The 19,108-nt window shown below is 35.8% G+C and overlaps 2 protein-coding genes across 3 annotated transcripts in view; one reads left to right on the top strand and one right to left on the bottom strand.

Moving 5' to 3' along the window:
* The first annotated feature begins 17 nt into the window (after positions 1–17).
* On the top strand, positions 18–7,374 carry FAM162B (family with sequence similarity 162 member B). The gene is made up of 4 exons (XM_072776745.1): positions 18–165; positions 339–450; positions 4,249–4,357; positions 7,187–7,374. Exons 1-4 carry the CDS (start codon positions 18–20, stop codon positions 7,283–7,285), a joined length of 468 nt encoding a protein of 155 aa, XP_072632846.1. The 3' UTR covers positions 7,286–7,374.
* A 7,257-nt stretch (positions 7,375–14,631) lies between these two features.
* The window catches only part of KPNA5 (karyopherin subunit alpha 5), a 42,959-nt gene continuing 38,482 nt past the window's right edge, over positions 14,632–19,108 (bottom strand). For both annotated transcript variants that reach the window (XM_072831577.1, XM_072831579.1), the window contains exon 14: positions 14,632–18,098. In XM_072831577.1, coding sequence (XP_072687678.1) covers positions 17,911–18,098 — 188 coding nt within the window. In that variant the 3' untranslated portion in view covers positions 14,632–17,910. The remainder of the gene's footprint in view (positions 18,099–19,108) is intronic.

Here is a 19,108-nt window from a genome sequence, read left to right as displayed (position 1 = left end):
CGGGAAGCCCGCGCAGGATGCTCGCGGCCGTCGGGGGCCTCCTGCGCCTCCGCCTGGGGCGCATCCTCCGCGCCGCCCCGCGGCCCACGGCGCCTGTGCGGCCTCGGGGTCTGCCCCGCTACTGCAGCGGCCGGGCCCCCAGCGGCTCTGGGCCCCAGGGTCCCGGTGAGCCGGGGCTGGGAACCACCCGGGAGGGGGGCGCGGCGGGGCGGGGCGGGGCGGGGCGGCGGCCGCGGAGCCGGGGCTGGGGGGACCGAGGGAGGTGGGGGCGCGCGTGCGCTGAGCCGCCGTGTGCCGTCGGTCAGTCGGTTCCTCCGTCCACCCCTGCGCTTTCGCAGCAGGAAGGGTGCACCGGGTTCCCGCCGAGCACAAGCCTTCGCAATTCGATAAGAGAATCCTGCTGTGGACCGGGCGTTTCAAAGCGATGGAGGACATCCCGCCTCGGATCCCGTAAGTGCGGCGCGGCGCGGCCCGTGCCCGGGGCATCACCTCCCCTTGGTCGGCTAAAGGTCAGATTCCTTGACGGGACAGTGGGCGTCTAAGCTTACAAGGAGAGGCTGAAGTTGAGCGAAAACCCAGAAGTTCAGGGGGCACTTCCACCCCCGGCCAGACACCTGCCCCTGAGAGCGCGGAGCCGCAAGCTGAGCCCTGAGGCCGCGCACAAGGCCTGGCCCACGCGTGCACTCCGGGTCCTGCGGGGTCCCCAGAGGGGGAGAGGCGCTCTGCCCTGGGAGCAGCTCCCTGCCCCGCCCAGCGAAGGATCCTGGCTCTTGGGAGGGCCTGAGAGTCTCTGGGAGGAATCTGCGTCCAGGGACCTCCCGTTCTGGGGCTGGAGACGCCTGGGGCTGGTTCTGCAGCCCACCGAGCACCGGGTGTCCCCGGGGCCAGGACCCTCGGAGGTCAGCATCCCTAGCCTCTTCAGCATCCCAAGCCCAAGACAGAGGGTCGCTTTAATGATAAAACTCAACGTGACGACTTCACCCCAAGGGTACATTTAACTTAGTCCAAACAAGTAAAAACTGTCTTTCTGCAGTTTCGGTTTATGCAAGCCCAAACTACTTACCAGCATTTTTTTTTTTTTTTAGATTTTTTATTTATTCATGATAGACATAGAGAGAGACACAGACAGAGAGAGAGGCAGAGACACAGGCAGAGGGAGAAGCAGGCTCCATGCAGGGAGCCCGACGTAGGACTCGACCCTTGCTTGGACCGCAGGATCACTCCCTGGGCCAAAGGCAGGCACCAAACCGCTGAGCCACCCGGGGATCCCACTTCCCAGCATTTTTACAAGGGAGTCAATTTTTAAGAGAGAATGAAGGAAACTAAGAAGAAAACCAATCTACTACTTTTTAAACTGATCTTTAAAAAAAATGGGGAGACTAGAACTATAATATCAAATAAGGATTTTAGATGTCCTGTATATTATTTTTATACAATATAATCAATGACTAGTAGAATGGATGATGGAAACTAGGCCTACATTTTGCTGTGCACATATTACCTACATTTTTTTGAAATTTAAATTTACATCCTTTAAATTGTAGTTGACACACAATGTTACTTCAGTAACACTTTTATTACTTTATAATGTAATAGTTACCCAAAGCATATCAAATAAATGAAAAAAATATGGGAAATGTCCACTCAATAATGAATTCTCAAACATTTTGTTCCTTTCTTGGATCAAATTATTTAATGAGGAATGGGCATGGAATTTGAAATAACAATGGATTTGAATCTGCATTCAACATTTATTCAACCACAGAGACATTTTTCAATATTATAAAACAAAGATTGTTTGTCTTAAAATGAATAGACTCTGAAACTACAGACTTAGCCCAAAGCAGAAATTATACTCAGAAAAGCTAAAACACTGTCCTTAATTTTTTGGAATTTTGAGTTTTAGTGCTATAACAGAGTAATCAATACTTCAATAATAAATCAACTGATAACTAAAAAAAAAAAAAAAGAATGTAAAGAAGCTGCAGTATTGTAAATTAATGCTCATCAAGAGACGGCAGGCCCAGGATTACATTAATATAGCTCTATGTGTGAAGAGAACCATTTTACAGAAATCATTTAATTTCCCCAGGATCACAGTCAAAAGAAGTGTTATAAACAGGAGAATTTAACTTTGAATAAGATGTCTAAGAAAGGAATTGTAGTTTGGGGTTGGAAACATTAAATAAAGTATTTGAATATTTTTCATTTTGCTGTTTTCTGTAATTTTTTAAAGCATTGTTATTTAAGAGGGATATGGCTCCTAAACTGAGTATTAGATTTACAATGTGAACAGCTTTCACTTTGTATGCTCTTAATGGACATGTAATTAACAAGTGACCTATAATTTTTTTTATCACACACTAATGATATTTAATAATAGTTGTGGTTTTTCTTGTTTTTTTTTTTTTTCAGTGCTAAACTAATTTGGTATAGCAGATCAAAGCCAGATGGATAGGTAGAAAAGATCATATCTTCTAGGCTCCATCTGGAACAAAACTCAGCAACAAATATAATCTAATAATGTCTTCATATTCACCTGTTTGCAACCAACATCTTAAAATGTGCATCTTAACCTGTCTCAAATCTAAGGAAAACAGGCTAGATACTGGTTTTCTGTGCTTTTTAAACTGGTGGAAAAGTTAAAGAAAACTTTATTCATTCTTAAGAGAAATCTCAACTTGTCTTTCTGAATTTTTTTCCAGTGTAACTACATTCTATTTAAACTTGACTTTAGATAAGAAAGATTACTGCTGCATACATTCTCAAGAATCATTATTTAATCATGTGTATCTATAAACTTGTTGCCAATTGTTAAAGTTTATTTCAGTATAAAAGGCCCACGGGCATGATTATGTTTTTAATACTGATTTGTTAAATAGCATTGCTAAAATCTCAACTTGCCTGTAATTTTATATTAATAAATAAGTCTCCCCAGTATTCAATAAGTATATAAAATTTCAGAATAATAAGAAAACGAAAGTGACTTTTTCTTTTTCTTTGACAAATCTTTGTGATTTTGATCACTTCTTTTTAAAACTTCATGCAAAAGCCACAAAGAAAATACCTTTTCTCTCATAGTGGTCCTCACAAAATGTAAAGGACCTTTCCATTCAGGATTGGATGGGATGGGGCAAGAAGGGATTGGGAGCCTGATGAGAAAATAAAATGAGATAAATAAGTTTTTTTAAAAAACGATCTGTTTAAAACTTAAAAGGAGAGGGGAGCCTGAATGGTGCAGTCAGTTAAGCATCTCCCTTCAGCTCAGGTCTTGATCTCTGGATCCTGGGATCGAACCCACACTGGGCTTTCTGCTTAGCAGGGAGTCTGCTTCTCTCTCTCTCTCTCTCTCTCTCTCTCTCTTCTCTCCCCACTGCTTGTTCTCTCTCAAATAAATAATAGAAAATAAATAAATAAATAAATAAATAAATAAATAAATAAATAAATAGGGAGGGGCACCTGGGTGGCTCAGTCAGTTATGTGGATGATTTTTGGTTTTCAACTCAGGTCATGATCTCAGGGTTCTAAGATGGAGCCCCAACTCATGCTCCTGGCTTAGTGGGGGTCTGCTTGAGATCGTCTCTCTCTCTCTCTCTGCCTCTGCCCCTTCCCCTTGTCCCCCTCAAAATAAATAAATAAAATATTTAAAAGACTAAACTAAAAATGAAGGGGATCCCTGGGTAGCTCAGCAGTTTAGTGCCTCCCAGGGCATGATCCTGGAGTCCCGGGATCGAGTCCCACATCGGGCTTCCTGCATGGGGAGCTGCTTCTCCCTCTGCCTGTGTCTCTGCCTCTGTGTGTGTGTGTGTGTGTGTGTGTGTGTGTGTGTGTCTCATGAATAAATAAATAAAATATTTTTAAAAAAACTAAAAATGAAGCTCACTTAACAATAGAGGGGCAAATGAACACGAGTCATAGACATACATAAATTCTTTACCCTGATCTATGACTAAAAAATGATGGAGAGTCAGACCATCATTTCTAGTCATTATATTTTGAACAATCAGAAACTGTACTACACTGTAGATTCATGTTGACTGACAGTAACTCAGACCTAAATATACCTGTTAATTTGAAATTGGTACAATTGGTAATGTAACAGGCTAGGTTTGGGATGTGTCTTCCACATCTGCGGTTGCCATTGAGGGAAATTTGGGGAATATTTACATAACAAATGATTATCTATCATACCAGTGAGAAAAAGCAGATTGCTCCAATATAATTAACAGAATACACATCTTGGTTTAGGCCAGAAATGATAGATGCTGCAAGAAACAAGGCTCGAGTGAAAGCTTGTTACATAATGATTGGACTCACCATTATCGCCTGTTTTGCAGTGATAGCGTCAGCCAAAAGGGTGAGTATTCTCTTTAAAATAAAGCTGTACAGGTGAATTTCAAGAAATATTATGAGTTTTGTTCTCAATTTGGGGTTTATTGTGCTGTGCTTTCAGTGTAAGCACAATTTTGTCTTCAACACCTTGAGCCACCCATAAATATCTGTCCTCCTGGAACCAATTTCTTTCATGGAAATTTGAGTCCACAAGTGCAAACTACATGGACAGGAGGAACCAAAGCTTGTTTCTGTTTATAAGATAAAAACAAAAACAAAACAGTTCATAGCCGGTTTTAAAATCTGCACAAAAAGAAGTTTGCTGTATGAAAGTTACCCAGACTAGATCGTTCTTTAAGTCATGAACTCAATCATAGGCTATCACATAGAATCATTAAATCGTTAGAAAAGGCAAACGTTGGAAGTGATCAAGGTCAACTTGTGTGTCTAATTCCTGTATGTGAACCCTTTCCTTGTCATCTCCAGTACGTGGTTTCCAGAGAGAAATTAAGAGCTGATTACTCTAATTGTGTTCTTGTTTCCCCAAATCCTTTAATCTACTGATTGCTTTTTACCATGAAGAGCAGCCCCACAAGTATTGGGAGACATCTAACACATCCTCACAAGTCTTCTCTTTTCCAGTCGTAATTCCCCTCTAACAACTTCCCTCTATTTTGAGCTCTCTTCTGAACACACTGCAGTTTATCAGTGTCCCTCTTCACTGTGGCATTTGCAGCTGGACCCATCAGAGCATGACTGTAACTTCCTTGTTGGTGAACTATGTCCTATTAGCACAGCCAGAGTTGGAACTAAGTTTTGGCTGCCGCATCATGTAGAAGGGTTTGCTTGGGCCCATACATCTTTGCTCTCTGGGCACGTGTAGCTGATTACCATTCTCCCTAGTTCTGTGACTCTTCCCCTGGGTTATTTTTTAGGTTTTTGAGAGTATCTGGGCCCAGTAATTCACATAAGGACTGAGGCTGTAAGCTTACTATGTTATGTACGTATCCATTCATTTCTATTAGCGTGGCAGAGAATGTGTGCTTTGAAATGACTCTCATCAAATGGGAAACTTCCTAAATATTTCTTAAATATTCAAACAAAAATAGAAACTTTGTCATCTCTCGTATATAGCCTCCTGTAGATAAAATGACTGTCCACCAAGGTGATAATTCTCTAGCTCCTAAATGACAGACAAGAGTCTGATACTGTCTAGACCCACCTCGTTTTATAACATCTTTGTTCATTATGCTCCATCTACACTAGTTCCTATTTTTTTTTAAATACGCTAACCCCTTTGTCACTAGGCTTTCCTTCCTTCCTCTGGTCTTGCCATAGCTGGCTTATTCTCACTCCCATCAGAGACCTTCCCTGACCACCCCCTCCAAAAAGGCCTTGCCCAGGTGCTCACTATTTTATCATCTTCCCAGCTGCTCACAAGTAAGCCATTCTACGTCAGCAATCCTGTTGACTCCACTTTAAAATATACCTACTGTTGGACCACTCCTCAACATCTCTCCTGATATCACTCTGGTCTGAGATAACCAACATCTATTTCCTAGTTGATTGCAGTCTTTTCTAAAGGGTCTCACAGCTATCCTTCTTGCCTGTCTCCAATTCATCTTTTGTTTTAAATAATTAATGCATATATTGTAACTGAGGTTGTGATAGATGGTGGTAGAGAAAAGGTTAGCAATTTGAGATATATTTGGGGAGATAGAAAGGATAGAACTTTGTGGTAAGTTTGATGTGGGAAGAGGAAAGAAAATGGAAGAAAGAAACAACCAAAAAGCCTGAGTTTTTGACTTCGGCAACAAGGTGGATGGTGCCACCATTTGTGGAGATGTGTAAAGCTGGGGAGAGAACTGATAGACACGACAGGCAAAACACACCAAGTCCTGTACTGTGGATATATTAAGTGTGAGGGGTGGATTAGGCATTCATCAATATCTATTACATTTTTTTATTCTGCTAAGGACTTTGTACACTCTTCAGTCTGAAGACCAATAGCTTCCCTCGCTTCTGAAAAAGTCTAAGCCTTCATAACTTCAAATATGGCCTCTTCGCCCATCCTATTCTTTCCATATTATGCATGTATGTTGGAACGTCTAATTGTATTCTCCATGTCTCTTAACTTTATTTTCTATTTTTTGTATTTGTGTCTCTGTACTGCACTTAGATTATTCCCTCAGATCTATTTTCTAGATAGAATTTTTCCATCCTAATTATGATGCTGATCATCCTTCCTTTTCTGAGCCGATTCCCCCACCCCACCCCCGCAGTAAATGCCTAGTTTCTTTGCCAGTTCCTTGGGCTAGTGTGAGGGATTGTAGTCATTTCTTTGGAGTATCTGATACTTCCAACCCCAGATCCTAACTCTGGCCTCACCTATTGGTGTAGAGATTAAACTCCCAGCCCACAGCTGTTAAAAACCCTATTTGCCCCTCTCCCTGAAGCCATTCCTCCTTATCCTGTCTTCAATCCTGCTTATGCCCTGCCTTTTGAGATCTTCCCATTCTGATTCCTAAGGATTTCCCTTTCTTGATTTTGAGCATAACTATTTGAAAATATTTTTGTTATTTTTTATCCAAAAAATATGTCTTTGTGTGCCAAGGGAGTCAGGGCCGATTTCCAATGTCAGTCATCCTGTTGACTAGAAGTCTAACAACTTAAAAACTTTTTTCTCTACCAAAGGATCATTTTTATTGGATATTATTTGTGACAGATGTCTTGAGTTAATTTTCTTCTCTTCTTGGAGTATCTCCTATATATGTCTATCTGTAAAAAGATTCTTTCCAGACAGTCACAAGGCTTTGCTTTGTTTTTTGTTTTGTTTTTGTTTGTTTGTTTTCAGGCTGCAGAACGACATGAATCCTTAACAAGTTGGAACCTGGCAAAGAAAGCTAAGTGGCGTGAAGAAGCTGCATTGGCTGCACAGGCTAAGGCTAAGTGAAATGCTAAGTGATGAAGTGTTAATCAGAGTATCATGACTATTATTACAAACAATAAAGGATAGGTAAAATAGAATATTTAGCAAAATAATTGCCATGGTTTTATTTTATAAAGAGCACAAAGTCTTTTTATCTTTACTTGCTAGCAAAATTTTGCTGAAATGGAACTACATTCAGAAAAATGCACAAAAGTGTATACAGCTTGAAACATATTTACATAGTGAACACACCTGCATAACCGCTGCCCAGGTCAAGATGGGGAACACCAGTAACACCTGAGAAACCTCCTTTGTGCCCTCTGTCAGTCATTACCCTCCAAAAATAACCATTGTTGTGACTTTTATCACCATAGATTAGTTTTGCTTGTTTTTGAACTTTATAGGAGAATTACACAATATGCATTTGTGAGGGTGGATTCTTATACTCAACATTATGTTATGAGATCCTTCCACAAATTTTGTATAGCATGAGTTTATTCATTTTAATTTTGTTTTAGTATTCCCTTGTATGAATATGCAACAGTTTATCTGGATATTTGGTCCAGTTTTTGGCTAATACAGTTAATGTTAAAATGAGCACTCTGTGTATGTCATTCACTAAGCATTCTGTAAAATCTAAACTAATTTTCAACCAAAGTTCCACTGTATTTAGGTAGGACTCTTGCATTGATCCAGAACAATGTAAAACTATCAACTTTAGCATCTAAATACATAAGAAATTGTCAGAACTACAAGGAAAAAAGTGGACAAACCCACCATTATCTGGGGAAATTAATACATCTTTCTTAGAAACTGACAAATTCCACTGATTAGTAAATATATAAAAGATGTGAGTAAATTAATAATATATACATTCTTTTTTAGCATGCATGGAACATAGCACACACATGTCCCTAAAACAGCACATACTAAACCATAAAGCACATTTCATCAACTTTCAAACTACATGCAATTATGGCACAACTTAGAAATTAATGGCATAATGTTTGTAGTCACTTATTTATTGTCATAAGATTTTTAAAATTTGAAGATTTGAAAACATTTCTATATGACTCAAAGGTCAAAGTAAGTCATAATAGAAAATTTAAAATACTTAGAACTGAATTATTAAGAAAAAGCTATATATCAAAACCTGTGGGATGTAGTTGAGTGGTAATTCAAAGTAAATTGTTAGCCTTAATATGCTTTTCTTAGAAAAGAAAGTTCTATAACAAATGTATTAAATATTTCTAAGAAATTAGAAAAAGAAATATAGAGTAAATCCAAAGGGAATAAAAGATTGGAAATTACAGAAGAGCAGAAATTGGGGGCACCTGGGTGGCTCAGTGGTTGAGCATCCGCCTTTGGCTCAGGGCATGATCCTGGGGGCCTGTGATGAGTCCCACATCAGACTCCCCACAGGGAGCCTGCTTCTCCCTCTGCCTATGTCTCTGCCTCTCTCTCTCTGTGTCTCTCATGAATAAATAAAATATTTTTAAAAAGTATCTCTCTTTGCACAACCCCTTTGCACTTTGCACACTCCTATCCCTTTGCACATGCCATTCCTCTCTTCCTTTGCACACCCCCATTCCTCTCTAAAAAAAAAAAAAAAAAAACTTTCAAAAATGAAGACGAAATAAAAACATATTCATTCAGGAATGCAAAAGCTGATGGAATTCACCACCAGCAAACTTAAAATACAAAAATATTAAAATCCATCATGTAAAAGGAAAATGATACCAGATGGAAATCTACATCTACACAAAGAATTGAAGACCCCCAAAAATGGAAACTATGAAGACAAATATAAAAAATTTTATTATTTTTGGGACACCTGGGTGGCTCAGCGGTTGAACATCTGCCTTCGACTCAGGGCATTATCCCGGGTTCCAGAGATCGAGGCCCACATGGGGGTCCCCGCAGGGAGCCTGCTTCTCCCTCTGCCTGTGTCTGCCTCTCTCTCTCTCTGTGTGTGTCTCTCATGAATAAATAAATGAAATCCTTTTTTTAAAAAAAGAACTTTAGAATTTTTAAAACCCCTTTTAAAAATAATAGACTAAAGCAAAAATTTATGAGAAACCATGAATATATTATGGGGTTTAGATAGAGAAGTAAAATGTATGAAAACAATAGAATAGAGGCAGAGGAGAAAATGGAAGTATTTGTATTTAAGCTGCTCATACCAGTGTTGTCAAAAGAAAAATAGTACCACAAATGAAATTTATAATTTCCTAATAGCCATATTAAAAGGTAAAACTAATCAGTAAAACGAACTTTAATGGTACTTAATCCAATATGGCCAAAATAGTATTTTAGCAAGTAATCATAATATAAACATTGTTAACAAAATAAGTTACAGTCTTTTTTCCTTTTTAAGTCTTTGGGATCCAACGTGGATTTTACATCTCAGTTCAAAGGCTAAATTCTATTTGGAAATACTTAGTCTATACTTAGACTTCATAAAATGTATAGTAAGAAAAAGATACCCATACCCAAGTTATTCCAAGTATACCAAGTATATAATGACCAAGTTATCTTGGTTTCTAATAACCAAGTTATCAGTTTTTATTTTTAACTTGATTAAAATAAAATAATACTAAAAATTCAATTTCTCAGTGATCCTAGCCACATTTCAAGTGCTCCAAAGTGAAATGTTATGTGTGATATTTTCTATATTATTTGAGAGTAGCCACAGTTAAAAATGCTTAAAGCCTAAAGCAACTGATAAAAAATGAAAAATATAGTTTATAGCTAATAAGTCAAAAAGGAGATGAAATGGAACCCTAAAAAATACTTAGTTAATCCAAAACTATGTTGAAAAAGAAAAAGCAGACCAAAAAAAAAAAAAGAGAGACAAAAAGCAAGATGGTAGGTCTAAACTAAATTAAATCAATAATCGTAATTGTTAATGATTTATAAACACTCCAGTTAAAATGCAAATATTGTCAAAATAAAAAAGCAAGTCCCATATGTTGCCTACAAGAAATCCACTTTATAAAGGAGCAAACTGATTACAAGTAAAAGGGTGAAAAAGATATACCATGCTAACACAAAAGTAAGTAGGAGTGGCTATAGTAATATCAAAGTAGATTTTAGAGCAAAGAATATTATCAAATCTAAAGAGGGTTATTTGATAAGGGGACAATTCATGAAAACTAAAGTGTGAAAACAACCCAAATGTCCATCAACCAATGAACGGGTAAATAAAATGTGTTATATACATACAACGGAATATTACTCATTAATAAAAAGGAATGAAATGTTGGTATATGTCACAGCATGGATAAACATTGAAAACATGCTAAATGAAAGAAGTGAGTCTCAAAATAAAATGTTCTACAATTGATTGTGGCTATAGTTACACATCCGTATGAATATAGAAACCACTGGACTGTATACTTTAAGCAGATAAACTGTACGAAATGTGGGTAAATATCTCAATAAAACTTTTTTTTTTTAAAGAAAGCATGTCCTTGATACCTGAACAGGGAAAATTTAATGAAAAAAACAGTTGTAATGAAGGATTGGCTACTCTAAAGAGAAGTCTGATAAATAACAGGAAAAGCAGATGTAGGGAACAGCCACTATGTCTGAGACAAAGGGAGTATCCAAGGAAGGAATAAACCTGGATAGAGCCCTCTCCTCCAAGGTTAAGAGTCAGACCTCGTTGGTATGTAGCATCCCTAGATGGCAGCTAAATTCTTTGGGTGTCTCCAGCTGAGGCTGACAAACAGAAAACTGTCCACTGAGGTACCAGCAAAACTCATCAGGAAGTTGCTCTCAGAGATGCTGGAGGAACTTCCTAGAATGTTGCTTGCAAGATGCTGCTTAATCTCACTGAGAAGTTGCCCATTGGGGTCCCTGCAAGTCTCCTTACATGCCTGCTGGGGCTGCAGTGAAACTAAACTGGGAAGCCACCTACTGGGTGCCTGTGCAACTTGCTAGAAAACCAGTTGGATCACTGGGGTAATTCTCTGTAAGTCTTCTGCATGATGACTGAGCATCACAGGAACAAACACTAAGAAAAGCACACTTGGAATAAGTCAAGAAAACTTCTTCCTCTGTCAGTGTCTCTCCAGTGCCTTCTATTGACAAATCAATGCCACTTGGCAAAGGAGAAATGTTTACAGTCCAGTAAACATATCACAAAGTAGGTTGAGGAAGAGTGCATTTGGAGCTTAAAAGCAATAAAAGGATACATGACACATTGGGTATATCTTAAAATAAGTTCAATACTGGAAAGTCTTTTTTCCAGCATATTAACAATGGAAAACCATATGCTTATTCATGATGCAGAATAAACAGGGGAGGAATTTCAACTCCATTCTGGTTAAAAACAGAATAAAATTAAAACCTTACACTAGGAATGAGTACTTTTAACTTTTTAAGGCTGACAGAAACTATCTACAAAAAACCCAGTCAATTCTCATTATTCATGGGAGTTATTGTATAAAGTTGCTGCAAACACCAAAATTAGCAAGTACTAAATCATTACTCCAAGGGGAAAATCCCATATGTTTCCTGAGAGCCTCTGGTAACATTTTTGTCAACCAATCAATGTATAACCTGTTCTCTGTGTGTTTAAGACTATATATATGCTTCATTAACATTGAACTCACAGCCTACGAACTCTAACTCCTGCCTAAACAAAGCCTGGGTAACATGTTTCTGTTAAGACACATCACTGTTTTCTTGCACTTAGGAACACTAAACAGCACTTCAGCACTATACTTACAGGCCATTTTAAACAGCAAGATTACCAACAAATAAGGTGCAAGGAACGTGGCACTACGTAGATCAGGATAGTTTATAGTATGAGAGCTGAAATACGAAAGCAGAGCATTGCTTTGTTCAACCTCAGCTGGGAACATGTGCCCTGGGTGACTCCATTTTTTCACCACTCTGCACAACGTCCATAAATGACCTTGAAAATGCCCTGAATTTTGATTTTTGGAGAGTAGGCAACTTTGATAACACAGCATCTGAAAATAGCAAGAGAAACTACATCTACTACTTCATATCTGGTGGTGCAACATTAAAGGCACTAAAAAAAATAACAAGTTTAAAATGCTTGCTATTACTTCTAATCACTATTGTACTAGAGATGCTACCTAATGCAATAAGAAACAATTAAATGCCATTATTCAGTTCATATGGTCTACAAAACCACAAATCTCCTATAAATTGGAATTAACTTAGCAAGGTTATTAGACATGATTAATATAAAAATTCAATTATATTTCTATACCCCAGCAACAAGTTGGAAAATTTTAGGTGGCAAAGATAATTGTTTTTACAATGAAAAATGTAAGGGTCCTAACTTGGGGTAAATCTTTAAAAATGTGAATGATCTTTGTGAAGAAAACTGCAAAAAAATTTTTTTTGAAATGCAATAAGGAAGGTCTAGGTAAATGGTAAGCTATAACTTGTTCATGGACAGGAAGAGTTTGTCTCATAAAGATGTTAATTCCTCCAAAATTGTCCTCTAGATTAATTTCATCCCAAAACCCTATGGGGCTCTTAACAGAATTTGAAAAGTGAATTCTTTATGTGAAAATGCAATGATAATCCTGAAGAACAAGATAGAAGATGTGCCTTATAATTATGTTGTCAGAAAATGGAATAGTATATACAGCAAAGAAAATGAAGCAGATATATACATCAATATGAATGCATCTCAAAAAAAAAGTTAACATTGAGCTAAAAAATCATAGAATATGTGAAGTGAAATATTCCATTTTATGTATTTTGAAAACAGGGAAGTGATACTATTTTAGGGATACATAAACATGAGAAAAAACAATGAGGAAAAACATAGGAATTATTAACACAATCCAGAATAATGGTTGCAAAGAATAATTTTTTAAACTGGGTGGTGTATATGTAGGTGTTCATTTTGTTATTCAAACTTCTTACACGTTATTCTCTTTGTGTATATTTTATAATAAAACAATTTAAAAGATGGAATGCTTAGGAAATAGTGAGTCATACTGAAACTCTAAAGAGTATATTAAATTTTGTCATGCTATTTTAGCTTTTAAAAACATGTTAACCATAACTGCAAAAGAACAGGAGAGATCCCTCATGAGTAGTCTACAAGTTTAAGACATTTAATTTTTAAATAAGAAGCACTTTTCAGCATTACAAATTAAAATCCCTAAACTGCCTACTGTCTCCATATTAAAATGCTTGTGCATGAACTACTGAGCATTCCAAATTGTTTATTTGGTGGGGCTGCTCCCAATCAACATTCTAGTTCTGGTGTTGCTTTATAGCCAGTGCAATTATTTGAAGGTTTTATTTAATAACAGAATGGAAAATTGAAATGTTAAAAGTGCTATGAATAATGATATGATGTATATATATATCCTAAGACAAACTACTGAAACAAATGTAAAAAGTGATATGCTAAAAGGGGGAATCGTGTGTTTACCGAATTTAGTCCTCTTCAAATACCAAAGGAAAGGAAATTAAAGAACATATATAAAATTGAGCAAAAACACATTAAAGGATGTACACTTAGTAATTTCTGGGGAGGGAATGCCACTGCATATTTAAGTCTATTGTTTGACCTCTAATTTTATTTTCATACATTTTCAGGAACTCATTTGTCACTAAAATTGCAGACTGCCTTACTGAGAGTAAGGTACCAAAAATAATTGATCCAATCACTTTCACTATTCTGTGATTAAACTTAGTTTCAAATACTGAAGGAAACAAAGCCAGGCAAAGCAAAAAATATAGTAGCAGCAGAAGAAAACAAAAATACTAGGCTAGGAGGCTTAGGCTTGGCTACAGTGTGTACCCTGTGTCCCATAGTTCATTAGTAAGTTAAATTGGATATTCTCTCTGATTTCTATTTATCACGTTTAAAACTTTACCCCTTAAGTAGTGCACTGTATTGCATTAAAATAGCAGAAAAGGAGGGCAGCCCTGGTGGCTCGGTGGTTTAGCGCCGCCTTCAGCCCAGGGCGTGATCCTGGGGACCGGGGATCGAGTCCCACATCAGGCTCCCTGCATGGAGCCTGCTTCTCCCTCTGCCTGTGTCTCTGCCTCTCTCTCTGTCTCTCATGAATAAATAAATAAAATCTTTAAAAAAAAAAAAAAGAGAGAAAAGGAAAAAGTAATCTCAAAACATGTGAATGTCTGCTAACTGCCAAAGCTTGAAATACAAAGATAAATTTGTTGTATAGCACAACATACAAGTTTTTAAATAAAAGCAACATACGGCTTTATCAGATATGCTACAAACAACAATCTGGTTTTAGAAAGTGGAGGGAATTATAGTCAATGAGAGCATCTGTTTTTGTTCCATCAGGAATACACCATCCTAAGTGAGAACAAATGAAACTGACACATTTATATAAATACAATTGTAAAATAGTATTTTATTATTTTTAATATAGTGCTGTAACATTTCATAATATTGCATACTGCTCAATTGTTGGTTTAGTTAGGCAAGAATATCCTCCCCTCATCCCACTCCCCAATTCAGAATTTAAAGACACATTATCCTTGTAGAGCCCTAGCATATTGGCTCCTAATATGTCACATTTCATAAAACAGTAATGCTATGAACTAAAATAAGTAAAGGTTAACAATTACTTTGATTTCACAGTTTCACAAAGCAGCCAGTAGATAGCTGAATTCAGAACAGCTCACTAAGACCTTGTATTAGAGTTACCTTTTCCATAATGTTCCTTTTCAGAAAAAATATGAGGCAAAGGTAATGCTTCTTTTAGTCCTTTATTCAATAAATCAACCTTTACCTTGCAAAAAAAGTTTTACAGGTACCAAATGATGTTATTTTTGTGCCAGCAGATTTTGTTGTTTTTTTGTTTTTGTTTTTGTTTTGCTTTCTTGTTCTGGTGCAACCAGTTAAGTGAAAAAAATGACACTAAAAATTTAAGTTCTAGAAACACCTTTAAAAATAAAACTTGTTAAAAACACCAGGCTACTGAGTCAAGTACTTGCAAATACAAAACAAGTAAGCATGATTGCATAGATTAACTAGTACAAATTAAAATTTAGACAAAATAAAACAATGAATTTAAATAAATGTAAAAGGTTCTTTCAAGTGTTTTCTTGATTTTTACATTAATGTTGCATGCATTTCCCCTTTTTACAATATGTTTAAAATTTTTTTTTTGGCACAGTTTCTATTCAATTTAAATATCTCATTAGGAGAGCAAGTTTAAAAAAGAATTTTTTTTTTTCCGTAAGGGTGAATGAAGATTAATGAAATAACATTTTGGAGCTTTTTAAATATTTTATTTGAAAAGAGTAGTCATATGTAAAAAATTTTTAATAACAAAGTATTTGCTACTCTTGATTCAATTAAGTCATCAGCATGTCAATAGCTGGTCTCAACTATTAGATACTCCCTCCTGAATTCAAATCTAATTAAATTAATTACCCAAATAACAGATCTAAGAAATTAAATATAATTTTATATTTAGATGCTTAAAACATGGCCATATTCTGTATTTAGAGATACAAGATTTGTTTTACTGGCAAAATTTAAAAATTGTCCCCTCAAAAATCATTTTTTATGTGTGTGGGTGTATAGACATATATATATTATTTTTCCTTCTATAAGAACTATTTGTTTCAAAGACTTAGCTTAGATAGTTATGTGACTACAGGGTCCTCAAAATAAAAGCAGGCACAGCTGGTTAGTTTATGAATTAGTTTATGCTGCATTATCAAGTTCAATTGATTAGAAAGAGTGGAATACCCTGTTACCTGATACTTGGAACCATCTGTACCACAAAAAAATGTTTATCTCATAAATTCACCATCAATTTGGTAATCTTGGACAGAACTACCCTGTTCTTTTAAATATACATACCACAAAAAAAGCTTTTTATACTAAACTTTGTAACTTCCACTACAATAAATAGGGCACAGATACAATCCTCTACTTAACAATATATAAAAGAGGTTTGGCAGATACAGTCAGCATTATGGACACCATTTAAACCTGTATTTTAGAGCTGTAGGTTTTAAGTGTCTTGCCAAAAGCTAGTTTCATGATACATAATTTACAAAGTGTCATACAATTTAAAAGTACTCCTATATACATTTTCTTCTTGTAACATGCCTCTGATTTCCAGCAGAAACATTATAAATGCTATCATAAATGAAATCTTTCTTTACAGAATAGACTATGAATCATATCAAAAATGCTTTACCTCCCATCTTAAAACAATTGTATACTAATTTTTAAATAAGTATTTCAGGTATATAATTGGAAGTGTAAATAGCCTGCATTTAACTATAAATGAAAAGACTGAGTTTCAACAGTACCATATCTGCTTGGAAAGCTCTACCAAGTACAGCACTGTGAGAATAACACACAGACACCATATACATATGCATCTATAAATAAATATATATACTTTTTCTATTGAAACTTTTTTAAAAAGCTTCATGGTTTGAAGAGGTTTTTGCTGTTAATACATAAAACACATACATTATCTTGACCAATCTGATACAAATGTAATTTAATACACTGATTTACAACAAGCAGCAGTATGGCCCTCCGATTATTATGAAAAATGAAAAAAAAGTCCCTAATACAGATTTCAACTATATCAAAGAATCCTTAACAATTTTCATTAGTGTCATCCTTTAGTCTCTAAGCATTAAGTCATTTATTAAAATTTAACACACAACAAGGTGATTTCTTCAGGATAATTTTGCCATTCAAGTACCTAAGTTTATCATTACACAAAAAGTGAAACTTTTCAATTACTGCTCTGAAAAAAATCAGAGAAAGAATTACAGTATTATTTTTGCTATGCAGCACTACTTTAGATTCATGATGGCATCTCTATCATGATGCTTTTTAAAATGAAGAGTGAAAAAATAATAAAACACTATTTCAAAAATGGTAGCATATTTGGTCAAAATACAAAATATACTAATATAATAGCATTTACATGTTAAAAACACAAATATTTAAATGTGTAATCATTTTAATGTGTTCAACATGAAGAACAGCTTTTCTCTTCACAATTGCCACATTTTAATTGATTATCAGTACAATACTTCTATGTTTTATAAATAAATCCTACAGGTTTTTCCTGTTGTAATTTTTTTTTTTTTTTGCAAAGTATAACCTACAGCACAGTGATTTATAATTTAAGGTAATAGATATTTTCACATTCTAATTTAGCTTTTACACTATTTCATGCTTCTGAAGCTTTTTGTTTTTGCTTCAAGATAGAGGTAGATTTAGTAGATTGGGCATGTCAGACTTACTGCCAAAATGCAATTATCAGCTGTACTGCTAATGTGCAGTTTCCAAGATGCTAGAAAAAATTCAGAACCATTATATGTAATACTTTACCAAAGTTCTCCTTTTCAAGCTTAAGTTATTAAATAATTTCATATGTATTTAATTGCTCACGAAATAGTTACAAAAAATAGATAAAACAATAAAAACACAAATATAGGTACACTAAAATAAAAACAAAACTATAATGAAAATTGCATCTGAATGGAAATTTTGTTTTGCTTTTTAAAAGTGCATCAACTTGTTTTTCTGTTCTAAGTAAAAACACATCAAACATTCCTACTGACATTGTAACAAAGAAGTGATATCTGAAATTACCCTTTGTAGCCATTAATTTTTCCCCAACAAGTTAAAGTTGAAACCCTTCCATTGGTGCTTCCTGCTGCTGAAAAACAAACTGCTGTTGACTTTCATCCACCTGAGGTACAATGCTTGGGTCATCTTCCTCTACACCAAAGTAATGTTCAATCAAATCAAAAGCCTTTTGGTAAATTTCCTGATTTTCATGGCTTTGCAAAAATTCGATTTTATCCAGACCTGTTATACAAAACATATATATTTATATATATGTATATATATACATACACACACACACACACACACACACACACATATATATATACAAAGAAAATTGTTATCCAAGTTTCATCAAATATTTGAACCAAAATACTGAACCAATAGGATCTGTCAGTCCATCAGCAATGGGGGTTGTTATTTTTATCAAATCTCTGCATATGCTGATAGACAATACCACTTATGTTTTAAATTTCAAGAATGAGAACATAAGGCAGTGAGGTATGAGGGAGTAACACAGGCTTGGGAATAAAAAGATCAAAGACTCCACCTTGCTATGTGATTTTGCCCAAATAAGTTTGGTTTCTCTAAAAAAGTTTAGAGAATGACAATTTCAGATTCTGTACTCCACAGGTCCTTTCCAGATTGATTTTGCTCTTTATAAAAACCACAAAAAGGGAAAGCATCAAAACAAAATGAAGAAACTAAAAAGTGAGCAAAAAACACACACATTCTCTCAGAGAATGAGCCAGAGGAGATCAGTATGGAATAGAGTACTATTTACAAATCCAATGAAGCTACTGTATAATATACCAAAAGTACAAACTATAAGTGAAACTATTTTTATAAGATAAGCAGAATTTAGAGCACTCACTCTATTTTATTGCTTACAAGAAGAAAAATCTACACTAAGTCTGGGTGATGCTGAAAATATTTTTCATTTAATTACAGATAAACCTCTTCAATTGTATTATAGCAGAATAGTACTGGAAGTTCTAGCCAGAGCAATTAGGCTGTAAAAAGAAATAAAAGGCATCTAGTTTAAAAAAGAAGTATCACCATTTGCAGATGACATGGTATTACATATAGAAAATCCTAAAGACTCCACCAAAAAACTTAAAACGAATCAGTCAATTCAGTAAAGGAGGATACAAAATTAGTACAAAAATCTATTGCATTTCTATACACCAATAACTATCAGAAAGAGAGATTAAAAATAATCCCATTTACAAGTGCATCAAAAAGAATAAAAT

This window comes from Canis lupus, chromosome 1 (genome assembly GCF_048164855.1).
Source record: "Canis lupus baileyi chromosome 1, mCanLup2.hap1, whole genome shotgun sequence".
NCBI classification, from domain to species: Eukaryota; Metazoa; Chordata; class Mammalia; order Carnivora; family Canidae; genus Canis; species Canis lupus.
Note: the sequence above shows the minus strand (reverse complement) of the source record. Positions and strands in the feature narration are given on the sequence as shown.

What these genes read in the sequence shown, in the direction of transcription:
- FAM162B (XM_072776745.1), top strand. Translation starts at nt 18, where the DNA reads ATGCTCGCGGCCGTCGGGGGCCTCCTGCGCCTCCGCCTGGGGCGCATC. An exon ending in CTCTGGGCCCCAGGGTCCCG is followed by an intron (nt 166 to 338) that starts GTGAGCCGGGGC and finishes GCGCTTTCGCAG; the next exon opens with CAGGAAGGGTGCACCGGGTT. An exon ending in TGATAGCGTCAGCCAAAAGG is followed by an intron (nt 4,358 to 7,186) that starts GTGAGTATTCTC and finishes GTTTGTTTTCAG; the next exon opens with GCTGCAGAACGACATGAATC.